The following is a 17,312-nucleotide window of genomic DNA, read 5'->3' as shown; positions in this document are numbered from 1 at the left end:
TTCTGCCCCTGAGCTGGGCTGCTGGCACCTATTAGCACTGCTGGCAAAGTGTTTGTTTTATTACCTTTAATCTGAAAATCAGTGTTCTGCTTCCATGGTGCTGATACCTTTGATGGGGTGGAACAGAGCAGCTGTTGCAGGATCTGTGTTGCCTTGGAAACAACTAATTTACAATTTGGCTTTTTTATACTGTTTTCCTTACCTTTCTTACCTGTTACTGGGCCCCAGCTACAGGAAGGTGGTGTGAATTTTTGCTGTGTTATAGTAAAAAGTGTAGCAAAATCTATGTTGGCTATTCCTAGATTTTAGTGTTTCCTTGTCCCAGTGCCCTGTCACCACGTGCTCTTTGGGGGCAGGACAGAGGCAGGTCCCTGTGCCCTGAGGCTGCCTCTGTAGCTCTGGGCAGGGAGGGTGGCAGTTCTTGCTGCTGCTCTGAAGGTTCAGGCCAACATCAGGGGAGGGAATTTGCACACAGTACAAAAAGATTTGCTTCTAAGAGATTTCAGTGTTTCAACAAAATGTTTTGCTCCCTTTCGAAGCTATTTCTTCTGAAAAATGTTGTGTCATGGGGCAGTGGATTTGTTCTGGAAAGGGGACAGAGGTAAGCACATGGGCTTGCTTTAGCCAGAGGCAGGGAGGGAGGAGAAGCCACCCTTTCTCCTGAGTGCCTTTCTCCAGGCCTGACCTCAGCCCTGTCTTGTGAGTGCCTCTGGATGCTTGTGTACAGCTGGGTAGGAGAGGGCAGGATCTCGTGTTTCTGCTGGATTTTTAGGAGTCTTCCTCACGAGGACCTGCCCTGCACTGGGGACAGCTCTGCTCCCAGTAACTCCACAGCTGCAGCAGCAGCACTTCATGGGCCGGCAATGCCGCTGCTCTCCAGCGGATGTCAGCATCAGAGAGCTCTTCCCGATGTGGGAACGAGCGTGGGAGAGAGGAGGATACAGCACAGCAGCCGCTACTGCTGCTCTGGAGACTCAATGGTAGCCAGTGCCTTCTGCTCAGAGCGAGCCTGTGCTGCTCAGGATGGAGACACAGGAGGTGAGACACCATCACTCACTCCCAGGGCTCACCTGCTCCTGGGAATCTGAGCCTCTGCATACCTGGGTTCTGTCCCCAGCTCACACACAGGGCTGCTGTGCCCAGGCACACAGAGGTGTGAGAACACCTGATGAGAACAAGCTGCTGGCTCTTTATTAATCTGTGATCAGGGCTGGCAGTGACCAGCACAAATGAGCCAGACATGGGAAACCCAGCCATGACTTGGCTTCATCCTCACAGGGCTCAGGATCCAAACTGCTGCTCCCAGCCCAGTCCAACAGCCTGCTCATGGCTGCTGTGCTGCTGCTGTGTGTCTGTTCCAAGGGCTGGTGCCAGGGCTGTGCCCAGCACTCCCTGCCCTTGTTCCCTGGCTCTGGGGAAGAACCCAGCTTTGGGCCAGGCGCCGGAGTGGCACCAAGACCAGGCAGGGCCTGAAAGGAACAGCTCAGCCTCTCCTCAGCCATGCAGGGCTGCTCTGTCTGCCCTGTAGTCCTGGAAACTTCTGGGCAGGGAATTCTCAGGGCTTTGTGCCTTCCCTCCACAGCCACAACCATGCTGGCAGGCAGAGCTGGGATGGTGGTGGCTGCCAAGAGCCCCCTGTGCTCATAGTGTAAAGCGATGTGGAGGTGGGTGCACAACACTTTTCTTAGCACAGGTGGTGGTGTCTGTTACCAGAGACCCCCCACCCCCATTCACCCCCATCCCTATTCCAAAGGGCCAGGATTAATCCTGCTGTCAGCCAAGAAATAATGGAAATGAGTATTTGCACTGAAGCTTAGACACAAATATTTATTAAGCACAATTCCCCCCACCCCTTCCCCTTGAGCTGTACTCATTTCTAATATATTAATCCATTTGGCAGATTATTTTTTAGAAAAAAAACAAGTACCTGTGGGTTGGAAATTCCCCATTAAAATGACATTAGCAAATGCACATGTAAAAAATAAATAAGCTCATACATTCAAGTATATGGCAAATAATACCTCAATAATACCTCTGAAAGCTTAATGGTCAGGTTCCAGTTCACCACCTGGCTGAGAGCTGCAGAGGCCTGAGCCTGCAGCTGGTCAGGTACTCATCATCATTGTTTTCCTCTTTTACAAATGCCAGCTTGGCTGGTAGGTACAGGATGGGCATCTCCTCCTCTCCCCTCTCCAGAGCTCTGCCCAGCCCCAACCAAGCAGCAGGTGAGTGCTCCCAGGTAGCAGGTAAACTGCAGCTACCACTCCACATGGTCAGTGCAGGCAGGGTAAATGCCCCATGAGCAGCATCACTGGTCTAAAAATATCTCCCTGCTGTTTGGGAATGTTTCCATCAAATGCATTTTGAATGGAAAGTGCTGATTTATTCTCTGCAGGAGCGGCGCTGCTTCGGCACAACTCGGCGCTGGAGTTTCTGAAGTCCAGCATAGTCTCTGGTTAAGCAAAGGAAAAATACTGCACCTCCTCAGGTCAGGTCCCTGCTCCCCTCCTCCAGCTTTTCCAGCTGGTCCAAAAGGGGAAGGAATGACAGTAAATGTGAGTTCCCAGCCAGCCCCCCAGGCTGGGGCTCTCCTGAGGCTCCAGTGGCTGGAGACAGGCAGACAGAACCAGAGTGTCTCACTGCAAGCAGCTCAGTGCTGTCAGGGAGAAACAAGGGGAGGGAAGGGCCCTTGGCCCAAGCTGCTGTTGGACACAGAAGGCAGGAGGGACGAGCCATGGGCAGAAAGCTTTGCTGGCTGTTGAAGCAGGGCTCTTGTCACACACAGGTTCTGTCTTGAACACCCTCACATCGGCTCAGTGGGAGCAGGAGCCATCCCTGCTTGCCAGGGGCTGAACACTTGGGGCAGAGACCTCTTTCCTCCTTCCTCAGAACAGCCCCTGCCATGGGGCTGCAGTGGGCTCCGGAGGTAACAAATCCCACTAAAGCTCAGGGCGAGTGAGGCTTTGTCCTGCTCAGGAGGTCCTGCAGGGCTGCAGCTGGAAGCAGACAATGTCCAAGGCTCTCCAGAGAGTCCTCAGCAAACCTAAAATACACTCAGGTGTGTGGGACCATGATGCAGCTGGGGCGGAGTAAGGTTTAAAGGACTTGGGCTCTTTTTCTCCTGTAGAAGGAACAAAACTGAACAAGATGTTCCAGAGAAGGATCCAGAGCCATTTCTGTCAGGGAAGACAGGAAGACTTAAAAATGGAAAAGGAGGTTCTTCCCTTTCCCTGTTCAAATAGAAGTGTGGAAATAAAAGACATCAAGGCTGGAGTTAACTACCCCCTGTGGGCTCCTCCAGGTTCCTGGGGTTTTAGGTGATGAGCAAGGGGCTGCTAAAGTCTTCCAGGTATTGTGCCCAGAGTTACAGTGGCCAAGTGTCCTAAAAAAACTCCTTATTTAAAAACTGTCCCACATCTGTTGGGCTGTCCTGTAGGAACACGATGGAGGTGCAGCTCCCAGGACAAGCCTGGTAGCACAGAAGCATTTGGGCTTGAAACTGCCTACTCTTTTTCCTTTTTAAAGAACAAAATAAGCTGAAACAACCCCCCCAGACCAAAGCCCAGTTCTTAGCTGGAACCAGGCCTCTGCTGCTCCTCCTCAGCCTCCTCCTGGGCTGAGGCCAAATCCACACGCTGCTCGTCCATGCGTTTGGCCTGGACACGCTGGATGAGGCTGAAGAAGTCTTCGTCAGGCATGGTGGGGCCACGGGGGATGGAGTCTGGTGGAGCACAGCGCTGGTCATCGATCCTGGAGGACTGCAGGGGGGAGAGAGGCATTAGCACAGGGCCAGGACAGCCCTGCCATGGAGGAAGGGGCTGGAGCAGAGGTGTCAGAGCTCCCCCAGCCCTGTGCCCGTACCTGACACTTCATGAGCATGTTGAAGAACTCATCCCCGGGCTCCTGGGCGTCCCCCTCCACACGCAGGTGGCCCAGGTTGTTGTGGGTTATCCGCAGGCCGGGCAGGTTGCCTACATTGGCACGTTGGTCATCCAGACGCCTGCTCTGGGAGCTGGCAATGAGGTCAAAGAACTCCTCTGTCTGTGGAGACGCCATCAGGGTGGACTGTGCTGGGGGAGAGGAGCACACGGCAGCGTCACAGCTCTGCCTGCCCCACCTGAGTCTAAATCCCCCTCCCCAAACTCCTCTCCAAGCCACACAAACCCAGCAGGCAGCAGCAGGGGAATCAGGTGCCTTGATAAAGCAGAACCTCACACACCCTCCTTGCACAGCTGGCTCCCCTATGGGGCTCCCTGCCTTTGCTTGGCCAGCTCCTGGAGGCCACCACACGGTGCCACCTCAGCCCAGGAGATCCAGTGGGCTGGATCCATCCCTGCTGCTTCCAGCGCTGCCACTTCCACTCTGGTTTCCACCTGCACCAAGAGGCACAGGCAGAGCTGGGCAATCACACAGAGTTCCTGATGGCCCCTGTGGCTGTGACAGGCACCCACACAGTCCCAGCACCTGGGAATAACTGCAGACAGGCCATTAGCAAAGCCCAGGCCTGGCTGAGCCTCTCACCTGGCAGCACTTTCCCAAGCCCCCTAGAAATGCAGGGTGTTTGCTCAAAGAAAGGCACTGCTGAGGTGAGTCCGGCTGTCACGGGCTGCAGGACCTGTGTCAGTACCAGCAAAACACTCCTGGGCTCTGCTTCTTCTTATCCCACCGAGGAGAGCCTGGGCTGTGCTGGTGGTCCCAGTCCAGTGCATGTCATCTATCCACCTCTGACCCTTTGGAAATGCCCCTGGGCAGCACTACCTACAAAGAGCCTGTTGGCTCCTGCAGCTGCTGGGTAGGGGAGGGCTCCCAAACACTGCACTTGGACAGGAACCATCAAAGGAAAACTGAGAAACCCAGCCCAGGTGGTGTTACTTTCCCTGAGCACAAAGCACTGGAGCAGAGCCTGCTCCGAGCCTCCCGACACAAGTCCTTGGAGCCCCAGCTCATGGAGCTGCACAAACACAAGAAAATCTCAGTACTGACACAGGGATGAGTTTCCTCCCCTTCAGCTCACATAGAATCCTCAAAAATAACACGTTCAAAAGGCTCCAAGCCCAAATGAGCCGAACAGAACGTGGGGCTGCTCGTGCATTCTTTATAAAGCTCCGCATTTTCAACCCCGTCTCCTAAATTACACAGCTGTTACAGCCAAATGCACTTGTGTGTCAGAAACGCATCTCTTGACAAAGCAATGCTCTCCACCTTATTTTTAGATGATAAAAACCGTCTCACCTCATAGCCAACCTGCCTTCCTGCCACAGCCTGGCCTTCAGCCCCTGCCCTGGCACATGCTCCCTGTGCTGTGGCTCTGGGAGCAGTGTCAGGGGGCTCCTCTCCCGTTTGCACTTCATATTCATTTGGAAACTGATGATGAACAAATCCATCAGCTTAAATAACTGGTTTGAGCCCTTTGTGCTGGTGATTAAAGTGCGTGAGGGTGATCAGTGCATTTTAGAGCCTCTCCCCCGCTTGGGTTAAACAAAGGCCCTGAACACTGGAAAAGCCACGAAACCCAAGTGCAAACAGAGCCCTGCCTTTCCTGCCCTATTTGTCAGGCGCCTTCCTCAATTTATCCCCATCCTTCCCAGGGCTGTTTGCCTGAGCAGCTTCCCACTGTTTATCCATCTTTCTGGCTCCTCTGTCCTCACACAGCACCTATCACCGCCACATCCAAGAACAGTACAAAACCCAGAAGTTTCTCCTCCATGGCAACGCTGTTACAAAAACTGGCAATATTTTAACTTGCCTGAGAAAGCCTGACCTGGCCCCTGCACATCCCAGACCCCAGGTTCTCACAAAGCTCCCTCAGGAATGGCCATCATCATCCTCCTGCAGGTACTGGAAGTGGCACAAGTCCTTGTGCCAACCTCCCTGTTCAGAATCCAATACCTAAAGACCCACACTGAAAAAATCCAAGTGCATTTTGCATTCCTCTCGCTAATTTACTCCCCAAACCTTAGCTCACATTCTCCAGCCTTTCCCTCGGCAACCATTTACATAAGAATGTTTTTTTTCCTTCCTTAAATAATGACAGAGATTGCCAAGGAACTGCTAAAGTTCAGAGAGCTGAGGCTCAGGGAAAACATCACGGGATGCACGGCAAACCACAACAGCTGGGCACGCCACGGGAGCAGCGTCACTCCCACAGGAACAGGGACTTGGGAACGCATCAGTGCTCACATATCCGCTCTCCCAGGGCAGGGACCCGCGTGGCAGCCGCCTCCGCAGCCTCGGCTGGGCACTCCTCCAACGGGCAGCGCTGATCATCCATCCGGTTGCTCTGGAACTTGCTCAACAGGTCAAAGAAGCATTCCTCGTCCGAAGGGGTCCGGTTGATTTTCTAAGAGAGATGAGAGTCAGAGTCAGAACGCCCCAAACAAATCCCCGAATCAATCGCTCCGTCCAGTGCAGCCTCAGGAGCAGCCGTGCCCTCTCCTGGTCTGCTCAGGGCTGTGCCAAGCCCCACAATCTGGAGCCTGCTGGGGTCTCTGCTCCTCGGTCCCTCTGACCCCAGAGGCTCCGGGCACTGCCACAGCCCAAACCCAGCCTGGTGCATGGATGAGCCTCGTGCAGCCGCTGTCACTGCAGAGCAGGCACCTGGAGGCTGAATGGGCAAGAGGGGGAAGGAGACAGCATTCACCCTGGCACTGCTCCCAGGGGAGCTTCTGGGCTGGAAAGGGCTGGGCTCAGAGCAGCATGAGGGGAACTGTGCAGCCACCCTGGCTGGAGCACTGCCCTGCGCTCACCCAGGGCTCAGCCCAAGCTCAGGGTTTGCTTTTTCCACCAGCTAAAACCAACCTTTCCAGGCCACTGCTCCTCACACCCCAACACTTCCCCTCGCTGCCCCTGTGTCCTCAGCACAGCACTTGTAGCAGTCACCCAGCTGAAAATGCCACAAAATTACAGTTTTTCAGGACAACAGCTCTTGCACAAGAGCCCCAAATGGGCACCTTGCACTGGACAGGGATATATTTAAGTTGTTCTGCAGGAAGCTTGCGTTGGAGGCAGCCTCTCCAAGCCACTTCCAGCAGGGAGAGGGGCTGTGTGTCCTGATCTGGAACAGACAGAGCAGCAGGAACAACAGATCCTTCCAAGGAGTCACTTGGACTCAGAGATAAAATTAGCCAGTGATAAGAGGGGAATCTGCCAGGCTTGGGGATATTCCCTACACACCAAGCTGGTTCCACCACAGTTGCTGGAAAAAAAATCCACAACAGAAAGCAGCCAAAACCTCTTAGAACTGGGGCTATCTGAGCTATTTTCTAGCAGAGGCCAGTCTGGGAGGGGGCACTGGGTTCCTCCTGAGGGGCTGCACATTCCACCAGAGAGATAGACAGGACACAGCCAGACTTGCCAGCAGAGCAAGGGATTCCCTTGGTTGCTGGTGAAGCAAAGTCCTTCTCCCAGCTCTGCTGGTGGCCACTTTGGGCAGCCGGGGAGCCCTCCCAATCCCACCACACAGACTGCTGCTCCCCTCAGAGCTCTTTCCCACGGCAGGGACAGGCAAAGCCCTTCATGGGAGCTCTGCAGTGGGGAGACACTTGTGCTGACAGGGTTAAAGCCACAAGTTGGATTGGGTAAATGAAGGAAAACAATTTTCCTGTATGCTAAGCAAAGCAGATGAGATGCACTCAGCTTCTATTTAGGGCAGCGTCAAAATTAGCAGCGGGCCAGAGAGGAACATTGGCAATGTGGGAGCTGATCAGGGAGGGGAAAAACCCCTCTCACCTCCTGCCTGCCACGTGCTGATCAACTAATGGAGCCACAGCTCCAATGGACCCTCTGAACCACCAGCAGCTCTAGCTCAGAAATCAAAGCTGGCTTGGGCTTGAACTGAGGGTGAACTACATCTCTCATAGCTCTGCTATGTTGGGTTGTGTGACCCAAATTTCAGGGTAGAGGAGGAAACCAGTTCATTCACACCGAGCCTCCCTCCTGCTGTTCCACGACTGCATGGAGTAAATCAGAGAAGTCCTGGATCCAGGGAGAAGTTCCAGCTTGCAGGAGCAGCCTGGCAGTGCATGGCCAGAGCCCCCAGCTCAGAGCTTCCCCTCCACAGAGACCAGACCCACCTTGGCACATCCTGCAGAGACCCTGCAGTTTGGGCTGTCAGGATCCTGCTCCCAATGCACCTGGCAGAGAAGAGGATGCTCTAAATCAGCAGGAAGAGCAGCCAGAGCATGGGGGTGGGGGACAGGGTACCTGTGTGCCTGGGTACCTCCCAGTGGCACCCAAGAGGGGCAAGAGGTCAGTGCCCATGGGCCACGTTAGTGCCACAGGGCTGTGCCAGCCCAGGATGGCCCATGGGCAGCCCCAGGGCAGCACCTGTGGGCTCCCTCCAGCCAAACCCTGCCCCAGGCCTGAACCTCTCTAATTAAAATACCCAAATACAACAAGGCATGGAGCGCTGGCTCTTTCCCTGCCAGGCTGCTCCCAGCCCCGAGGCAGGACAGATGGAGGTGTGATCACACCCTGGGGCTCGCCATCTGCTCCTGGGCTGTGCTCGCCTGGGGCTTGGCACAGCCAGGGTCAGGAGGCTTCCCGGGAGCCAGGGTACCCCCTTAGGGGCTGATCAACAGCCCTGCCACAGCACAGACACACAGCCACATCCCCACACGGCTCCTGGACACCAGCTTTGGTTTCCAGCCCCGAGACCACTTCTTACCTTGTGGCCAGTGTGCCTGTCTGGCCTCATCCCCCATCCTCTGCCTCCAGCACTGCAACTGCCCAAATTCTGCCAACTGTCACCTTCCTGTGGCAGCCAGACACCGTCACAAAGAGTAAAACCAACCCCATCTGCACGGGGGGCAGAGGGAGCCGGGGGCTGCTGGCACTGCAGAGATCACCCCAGGGCAGATTTGGCAGCAAACACATTTATCCTTGGCACGGGCACAGAGACGCTCCCACCTCTGCCCACACAGGGACAAGGACAAGCGCAGAGCCTCTGCTCCTGCTCCCTGACCTCGACCAGGGCAGGGATGGCACCATCCCAGGCAGGTGGAGTCACGGGGGTCAGAGCTTTGTTCGCATTTTCTGAGAGTGGCAGGGAGCAGGACTCTCTCCTTACACAGGCCACTGGAAGGCAGCCAGGCTTTTGCACACATTCCCTCGCTGGTGGAGGAACAGGCTGTTTAACCTGCCTGGGTGGATTCAGGATGTGTAAAACCACAGCCAAGGTGTTGGAAAGGCAGCAAAAACCAGCTGCAGAGAGCAGCAGGCGCCTGCCCTGCCACCTCTCCCTGCAGGCTGGGACCCCCAGTGACCTTGGGGTCATTACGCCCCATGGAGAAGCACAAATCTACCCATTTTCCTCTCTGATAAACTCTCACACCAAATAAAACCTGTCACAGTTTTGGGCTAAGAAGGTCCTGGGCTGCCCAGCTCTGCCCCAGAGGTGCAGGACATGGAGCAGCATCTCCTGTGGAAATTCCTCAGTCTGACCACTCCAGATGTGCTGGTGAGGCCAAGGCTGGGGCGATCCCAGGCGAGGCAAAACAAAGTCAGAACTGACTCCTGTGCCTCACCCCCCTTGCCCATTTTCACTCAGATTCTGGAAAGCCCAGAATTAATTAAACAAAGGCAGAAAACCTCATTGCAAAAACTAAACCACTTCCCAGCTCCCAACACCTGAAGCCACAGCCCATAAATGGCCTGCAGGGCTTCCACCTCAGACCCGCTGCCCACCCGGGACTCTGCAGAGAACCTTCCTGGGTCACACTCCCACTGCCAAGCCCCATCCTGGGATCAGCACCCTGTCTCAATCTATCTGTGGCACCTGAGCAACCCAGACCCCCAGCCAGCCCCAGCTGTGCCCTCCACAACACCAACATCTGCTGCCAGAGATCCCCTCAACCCAACGTTCTGCTGGCGGCTTCTCCCACAGCTTCCTGCTGCCCCCACAGCAGCTTGGGATGCAGCTCTTCCCACAGCTCTGCTGAGTCCCCCCAGAGCATCAGATCTGCTCTGGGACAGTGCCCCAGAGTCCCCAAGCACCACAGCAGGCATTTCTGTGCTGGCCAAGTCATGGCACGTCCCCCCGCAATTCCGTAGTCACCCAAACATAGGCGCTTCACCCACCAAACCAAGCCACAGACACCCAAGAGCCACCCAAGGGACCAAACCTTGTCCCTCTGTCAGACCAGCTTCTCTCAGAGCTGGTGTTCCCAAGGCACTGACCTGCCTTTGGTCCCCCTCCTCTTCTCCAGGCTCAGCTTCTTGCAGACCTGACCCAGTGTGGGATGGAGCCGTCAGGCTCAAGGGCTGCTCACTCTGGCTTTGTCCAGCCTTCCCAGGGTTGGGACCTGCAGGCAGGACCCAGGGGTTGATGGACACTGCTGGGTCTGGTACAGCAGATCCAGCTCAGGAGCTGCTGCCTGAAGGTGCCTGGTGAGTGCCCAGATCAGGGATGAGCGAGGAGGGCAGCAGGTTCAGGGGTGACAGCAGTTCTCACTGTCACCCCCTCCGAGCGCACTGCCACAGCATTTAAATGTGTCCACCACAATTCCACCTGATCTCAGGAAGGACATAACCTGGAGATGAAGTGATCTGACCACATCCCACAGTAACAGGGGTGGGACAGGACCCAGCAAGTAGTCCCCAGGACCAAATTCTCCCCCATGGACAGTCCTCGGAAATCTGTGCCCTCGCCCAAACAAACACCTACCTGCCCCAGGCCTGGCAGTTACCCATTCCCACATGCCCCATGAACCAGACATGTCACTGCTCCTTACCTCTGCTCTTTTCCAGGCAGCCAAACTCAAAATCTTCAGGCAGGAGCAGGACTGGTGCCGGGAGCACCTTACCCAGGGCTGTCTGTCAGTCCCCTGCACGCAGCTTTTCTTTATCCTGCACCACCCCACACCTCACCCCGGTGAACTCATCGTGGGGGCTGCACCTCTGGCACGGCCACAACCTCAAACCCCAAAAACATCAGGCACTGAACTTCCCAAGCTCACCTGCAGAAAGGCACTGAGGGGGAGGTTTGCAGAGAGGCAAGCGGGGGCTGGAGGAGAGGAGTGGAAGGAAATCCCTGGCTGAAATCCACAGCCTGTTTTACCAGGAGGTGAAATGCCTGGAGAATCGTCCCTGTCCCCAACCACCACCTCCTCAGCTGGAGCCTCCTCTCCTCGTCAGCTCCAGAGGCAGCAGAGCTGTAAAACTCACCCAGCTCTTTACTCAGGACACTTCTTCCCCTTCCATGGCAGCCCCTGGGCGCTGCTGCCACACTCCCCCCGAGGCAGGGCTGGTGCCAGACACCCCGTGTGTCCCCCCAGCCGGGCTCAGGGACCCACTGCCCACCCTCTGTGTGAGACACAGCACACCCGAGCACCGCTGCAGCTGCAACTGTATTAATAATAAAAAGTTCACACCGGAGCTACCTGAAAACTTTAAACCCCCGACCACACGCGGCACATCCCGGCCTGAGTGAATCCTGAGTGAATCCTCCGTGTCTCCGCAGCCACCTCCTCCTGCTGCTCCTCCCGCTCCAACCTCTCACTTCAGAGAAAGAAGGAAACACAAAGCAAGCCCGAGTTTCCCTCACTGACCTCAGCAGCCAGCTCTTCCCCGGGCTGCGGCTCTCACATGTCCGCGGGCAGCAGCGCTGGATGCTCGGGCTGCCCGAGCGGGGTTTGTGCGGAGCGATGTGAATGAAGAACGCCGCCGGCTCCAGTGACCCGCTGGCTGCGAGCTGAGGCTTAAAGCGACAGCCCCGCTGCCACCTCCTCCCGGAGCCGCTCCGTGCCCTGGCACGATGTGGGGGGGGCTCCAGAGAAAGCTCCTCTCTCCCTCACCTCGCTGCCACGATCCTCCCGTTATTAGATGATGCTCTTAAACACACAGTGCAGCTACGTGAATATTTAGCTTTCCTTCCACCTCCTCACCTCCCACCCGCCACACTCACTTTACCTTAAAAATAGATTGGGATCGATTCTCCCAAACTACATCTGCAAACACGCTCGGCTCCGCGGGCACAGGCAGCAAACGCTCTGTGCACACACAGACACACTCTGATCGTTTGGATTTAAAGCACCAAAATACTGAAGGGCCATTTTTAGCTCCTGATAGTCCTCCTGCTCCTGGTATTATTAGATATGTGTGGTTTTTTTGTCTTATTGAGAGCCGAGGCTGCTCAGCCATAAGCATCTCTTGATTTAAATGTAACACTGCTCGACTGAGGGAAATTTTTAATTGCTACAGGGTTTCAAACAGGGAAAGATGGAAATGCCACACAGCAGCCAAAGAGCTGCTCCTACCTCACGGTTGTGAAATGGGAATTACTGACAGTGAAATGGGGCACTGGGAAGAGGAGCACTTTTCCAAGGGGCAAAATGGGGACAGAGCCCCACCGGCACCCCCGGCTCTCTGTCCACACTTGTCCTTCATTCTCATTTTTCACTGCAAAAGTAGGAAATCTCTTCAAACTGAACAAAAAATGTAGCTTTGGGGAACTGCTCATGCTATTCCACACCAGTAAATTCATTTCCAGGAGTCACACAGTAATTTCCAGAGAAAGATGGAACTGTGGGACCTGAGATCAGGACTGCTGGCTCGGTACCTGGCCCTGACTGAAGAGGAAAAGAAAGGTTGAGGAAGGGCAGGGCACAGCTCCTGTGAGCTCAGCACTGGTGCTGCAGCCCCATTCCCACTGGGGCTGGGATCAGGGCATCCATGGATGGAGAGGGGCAACAGGGGTTCACTGAACCAGGATGGGCACTCTGACCCTGAGGTGAAGATCTGAGCCGCCTTTGGACAGCTCTGAAAGGGGAAATCTGCAGCTGGTATAGGGGCAAATGCAGAAAATGGGTATAACAGAGGGGCAGAGCCCACACACAGGAGGTCGGCCCTTGGAACAAGATGAGGAAATGACATTTTCCCTCTGAGTTTAGGATGCAGCAAAGAATAATGAGTGAGACATCTGAGATCTGCAGAGACACCACCTACAGTGTCAGGTTGGAGCTCAGGGAGCTGAGCGTGCCCTGGGCACACGTGTGCCCTGCACTGTGCTGTGCCCAGCCCCTGGCACAGCCCATCCACACCCTGCCCAGGCCCAGGACGTGCACACGCTTCCCTTGGAGCATGAAATTATCACTTGGACTGTTTTCAAAGATTTTTTTTCCCTTTAAACAACTCGCCCACTCATCCCTATAAACGCCGGTGCTAAAAGCTGGTTCTGTTGTTAAGATTTCAAATAACTCAGGTTTTATTGTTCCAAACAAAATCTAAATAACTCACCCACACTCCCTCCTTCCGAAATACAGTAAGTGCTGACCTGTTGGGACCGTGCCCTGCTGCCACACACGGCTCACACACGGGCCTGTGGCTCAGCAGCAGGTGCCAATATCATTTCTGATTGCATTTGGAGGGAGCCTGGGGGTGTCTGGCTGAAGTGTTACTGACACCTCTGCTGCTTGCAGTGCTGATCTGACTGTCTGGAAGCCACTGCCACCGTGACCAGATTGGGCCATTTTGTGCCACAACCACATTAATATGGGATTTACGCTTTTTCCTCAGCTACACAACAACCTGTCCTGAAATGACAGCTTAGTCCAGCCCTCACTGCTGACACCAGAGGGAATTACTCCTGGTTCCTTTTCTGTGTATTCAAACACACTCTGCAGTCAATGTAGCAACTTTTCCACATGGATTTTGACAGTGTTTACCATGCCAGGCTGGGTTTCCCTCGCACTATCTAACAGAAACACACCAGCCCTGATTTAGCAGCTGGAGCTTGTTTTACTAACCAAGGACATGAGGTAGAACATTCTCACTCCAGATCAGACTCTGGAGAAGATGAGTGACTGCAGAATTCAGTCTGGCCCATCAAAAACCCGGGAGGTCCCCTGAACACCAAAACTGGGAGTGAACCTGAACTACTGCTTGGAACAACTCAGGTTGGAGGTGGATGACAACAAGCAGTAAGGTTTTGGGGTGTAGTTCTGACCCAGGGCTGTGGTACCTGGCTGTGCACACCAACACACACCCAAGCAGCAGAACACAGGGTTTGGGCTACAGCTCCTTGCAGTGACTGACTCTGCACTTGGAGAGGGGTGGAACCAGGACCTTGCTCAGCCATGGAGTCTCAGCTGAGCAGCACTAATTTGCTAAACTGAAATAATTCCATTGCTTGAAAGGGTATAACCCATATTCCTGATTAATTAGGCACAAGGTTAATATATAGAGCACTTTCTCTATCACCTCCCCAGTCCCAGCCCCACGGAGCAGGGCAGGTGAGCTCCTCTTTGGTGATGGAGACAATGCAGTGCTCCAGCTGCAGAAATGTCCTGCTCTCCCCACACCTCACAATGGAACCTCCTGACAGTTTGCATTGAAAAGACTTTGCAAAAAAAAGCCTGCTCGTCTCTGGATTGCCAAAATTGTGCTGCTTTTTTGAATCAGACTTTGATTTAGACACCTACTTGCTCTGAGCACAGCGAGGTTTTAAGAAGGAGCTGAGCAGATGCAGCACCTTCCTCAGGGTGGTGGGGATGGGGGAAGTTGGTGGTGGAGCTGTGCACACCCATCACATCAGCACCCATAACACATCCAGCCTGCACATAAACACCCCTCGCTCAGCAAACGCCCAGATCTTAATTATTATTTACTCACAGCCCAGCAGTGCCTGAAGGCCGCGTTGGAGATCAAGGCCTTGTTGTGCAAGGCACCCCACAAAACACGAAATCCTGGCCCTGCTGGGGCAGGGAGGGTTCCTGGGGCTGGTACCTGTGGGTTTGCACTGCAGCCATGGTCTGTCTGACCTGCTCAGGAGAGTTGAAACAGGCAAGACAAAAATCACATGTGAAGGCAGGAGCAGCTTCTATCAGCCAAAAGCATCTCCTGCTCTGGTACCTGCTGCTGCAAAGGGCAGCATGAAACTACACCCTGCTTGGGGTTTGCTCCACATGACAGTGCCCAGAGAGTGCTGGGATTCAAGTGGCTTTAGATACAGGCAAAAAATCCTCCTGGGACTTTCTTGTGGGTGCCAGGGGAGTGGCACCTCCTGCACCGAGGCACACACAGAGCCTGGCCCTGCTGGCTCTCCCATCCATTGCTCTTCCATGAGCACTGCAGGGAGCTGGAACACCCCCTGTGGCACAAACAGCACGATCCAGGATGGAAAAGTTGGATCCATGGGATGGTTTGGGGCCCTGCTCTAATTGCAGGAGCCTCTCCAGCCGTCCCTGCACTCAGAGCACTTCACTGGCTCAGCCCTGCCAGGGCTTCTGGGGCCACCCAGGGAACAAGGAGGAGCCCAGGGCTCTGAAAAACCATTATTTGGGCTTTTTTAGATTAATTGGTGTTAACTGCCTAGGGAGGCTTAAAAATAGCACTGCTAATGGGAAATGTGGATGCTGAAGGTGAAGTGTGAGCAGAGGCCACGTTAACCTGACACAGGCTGTGCCCAGCCTGCAGCCAGTGCCAAAACCAGGGACACCTGTCCAGGGACACCTTCTGTCCAGCTGGGAATTGATGCCTGCACCTCTAGTTCTGCCCCCCTCAGCCGCCTTCACACTCATCTGGGAGCAGGGGAACTCTCCATGGCAGGTTTTATCAGGAGAGCTCCATGAAACAGCCCTTAAACCTTCCTGTGATTTGTGGATTCCCATCCTTCTCCTGCAGCCATGGAGAATCCTCAGCCAGCTGCCAGGAGCCTCTGCAAGGACAGCTCAGAGACACCCCAGAGCCTCTGCTCACCCCAAGGCCACCCTAAATCCAGAGGAGAGGATTGCATTGATGGGATCTATCCAAAAGCAGGGACCTAAGGAACAACTTGGCCCCTGAGGAGGTCCCTGCCTGTCACTGCCTGCCTGAACCCTCCTCCCTGACCACAAACTCCAGGGATGGAGCTGCCTGGTGCCAGTGAGGGCAGCAGGGTGGCCTCTGGGTTAGGATGTCCCAGTGGCTGCACTCTGGGGGTGATTTGGCCTCCCAAAGCTGGGCAATAACAGACAAAACCCAAACCTGCTCCAAGGCTGTGCTGTGTTTGTGTCCTCTGGGGGAGCCTCCAGCTCTGCCCAGCAGCTGAAAGCAGCCACCATCAAAGATAAGGCTCAGACAGAACTGGTCTGGTTATTCAGCTCTGTCCTTCAGTGAAACCCAGAAAACACAATATTAGCATGCATTTCCTGGTTTTAAATATCATTTACATAAAAAGAAACAGAAGTCATTGGTACAGAAAGGATTCTTTAGGTAACTCCAGCAAGAACAGCCAGACCAAGACCCCTTCCCAGCACAGAGACCTGCTGGATCCATCTATGCCAGACCCCACCAGACACAGCTGGGAGCTGTGGGATGGTTGTGCAAGAAAATCAAACACAGTCCTGAGCCACCAGAGGCCCCCTTGTCATCTGCTGTCACCCCAGCTCCAGGGATTTAAGCCCAGTTAGGCTGATTTACATCCAAAGAGAACCTGGGCTATGATATTTTTTAAGCTCTTCTGCCATGTGAAGTTTAATGAATGCCAGAGGCCAGAACTGTGAAGGTACAAAGTGCCCCAGGCACAGCAGAGACCCAAGAAAGGAATGAAAAGTTCTAGAGTTTGAGAGAAATCAAACATTTGGAGGTTTATCGCTCTGGGTTTGGCTTCAATTCATCCTTTTTTTTTTCAGTGCTGTTCTCTTTAAAGTGACAGTTTCTAGGAAATGGTGAGTGTAACATCTCTTTTACTGTCTCATCCCACTTGATGGCTGACAGTTTGCCAGGAGAAAAGGTTGTGCAAGGAGGAAAGCAGACCTCAATTACGGTTTCAAAGTGCCAATAACTGCAAACTCAGTTACAGTGAGTCAAGGGGAGAAGAATGGATTTGGGGAGTTTGGTTTGTCACCTCCAGCCTGGGTCATTGACCCCAGACCTCCAACACAACTCTGCTGAGTGACCTTGGACAAGCAGCTCAGCTTTCACCTTCCTAGAGCAGATTCCTCTGGTAAGAGGCTTTTTCTTACAGTTTTCTAGCTCCAGAGCTGGCCTCCACATGCAGCCAGTTAAGGATGGAATATGGAGTCCCTGATCCTCAACCTGAGGGATCAGAGAAACACCCTGGGTGTCCTTGGTGTCACCCCTGCAGATGCCAGGGCTTGGACACCCTCCTGCACTGGCACAGGCTTGTACAGATCCTGTCTCCCATCTCCCTTCCACATGGCTCAGCTTTGATCCACAGCCTGACCTCAGCCTGGGAGGAGGGAAAACACAGAAAAAGATGCAAGCAACAGGAATATCCCAAAGCCAGGGAGATCAGGGACACTGATCCCTGCAGCCCATGCAGACACTGCCCTGCCAACACCAGCCCTGTCCCACGGAAGTTTCCTGTCTTCTCA

The 17,312-nt window shown here is 54.3% G+C and overlaps 1 protein-coding gene across 9 annotated transcripts in view; it reads right to left on the bottom strand.

Moving 5' to 3' along the window:
- Positions 1-1,807: 1,807 nt before the first annotated feature.
- Positions 1,808-17,312, bottom strand: part of GPSM1 (G protein signaling modulator 1) — a 64,380-nt gene continuing 48,875 nt past the window's right edge. For 6 of the 9 annotated variants that reach the window (XM_015644951.3, XM_015644953.2, XM_015644954.3 and 3 more), the window contains 3 exons: positions 6,181-6,340; positions 3,862-4,070; positions 1,808-3,758 (listed from right to left, as the gene is read on the bottom strand). In XM_015644951.3, the coding sequence (XP_015500437.1) occupies positions 3,570-3,758; positions 3,862-4,070; positions 6,181-6,340 (558 nt within the window). In that variant the 3' untranslated portion in view covers positions 1,808-3,569. Of the gene's footprint in view, positions 3,759-3,861; positions 4,071-6,180; positions 6,341-8,665; positions 8,854-11,378; positions 11,470-11,546; positions 11,868-17,312 lie in introns of those variants that run through there. The other 3 variants (XM_015644960.3, XM_015644961.3, XM_015644959.3) reach the window with 3 other exon arrangements.

Source organism: Parus major, chromosome 17, assembly GCF_001522545.3.
Source record: "Parus major isolate Abel chromosome 17, Parus_major1.1, whole genome shotgun sequence".
Taxonomy (NCBI): Eukaryota; Metazoa; Chordata; class Aves; order Passeriformes; family Paridae; genus Parus; species Parus major.
The sequence above is the reverse complement of the archived record's forward strand: the minus strand, read 5'-3'. Positions and strand labels throughout refer to the sequence as shown.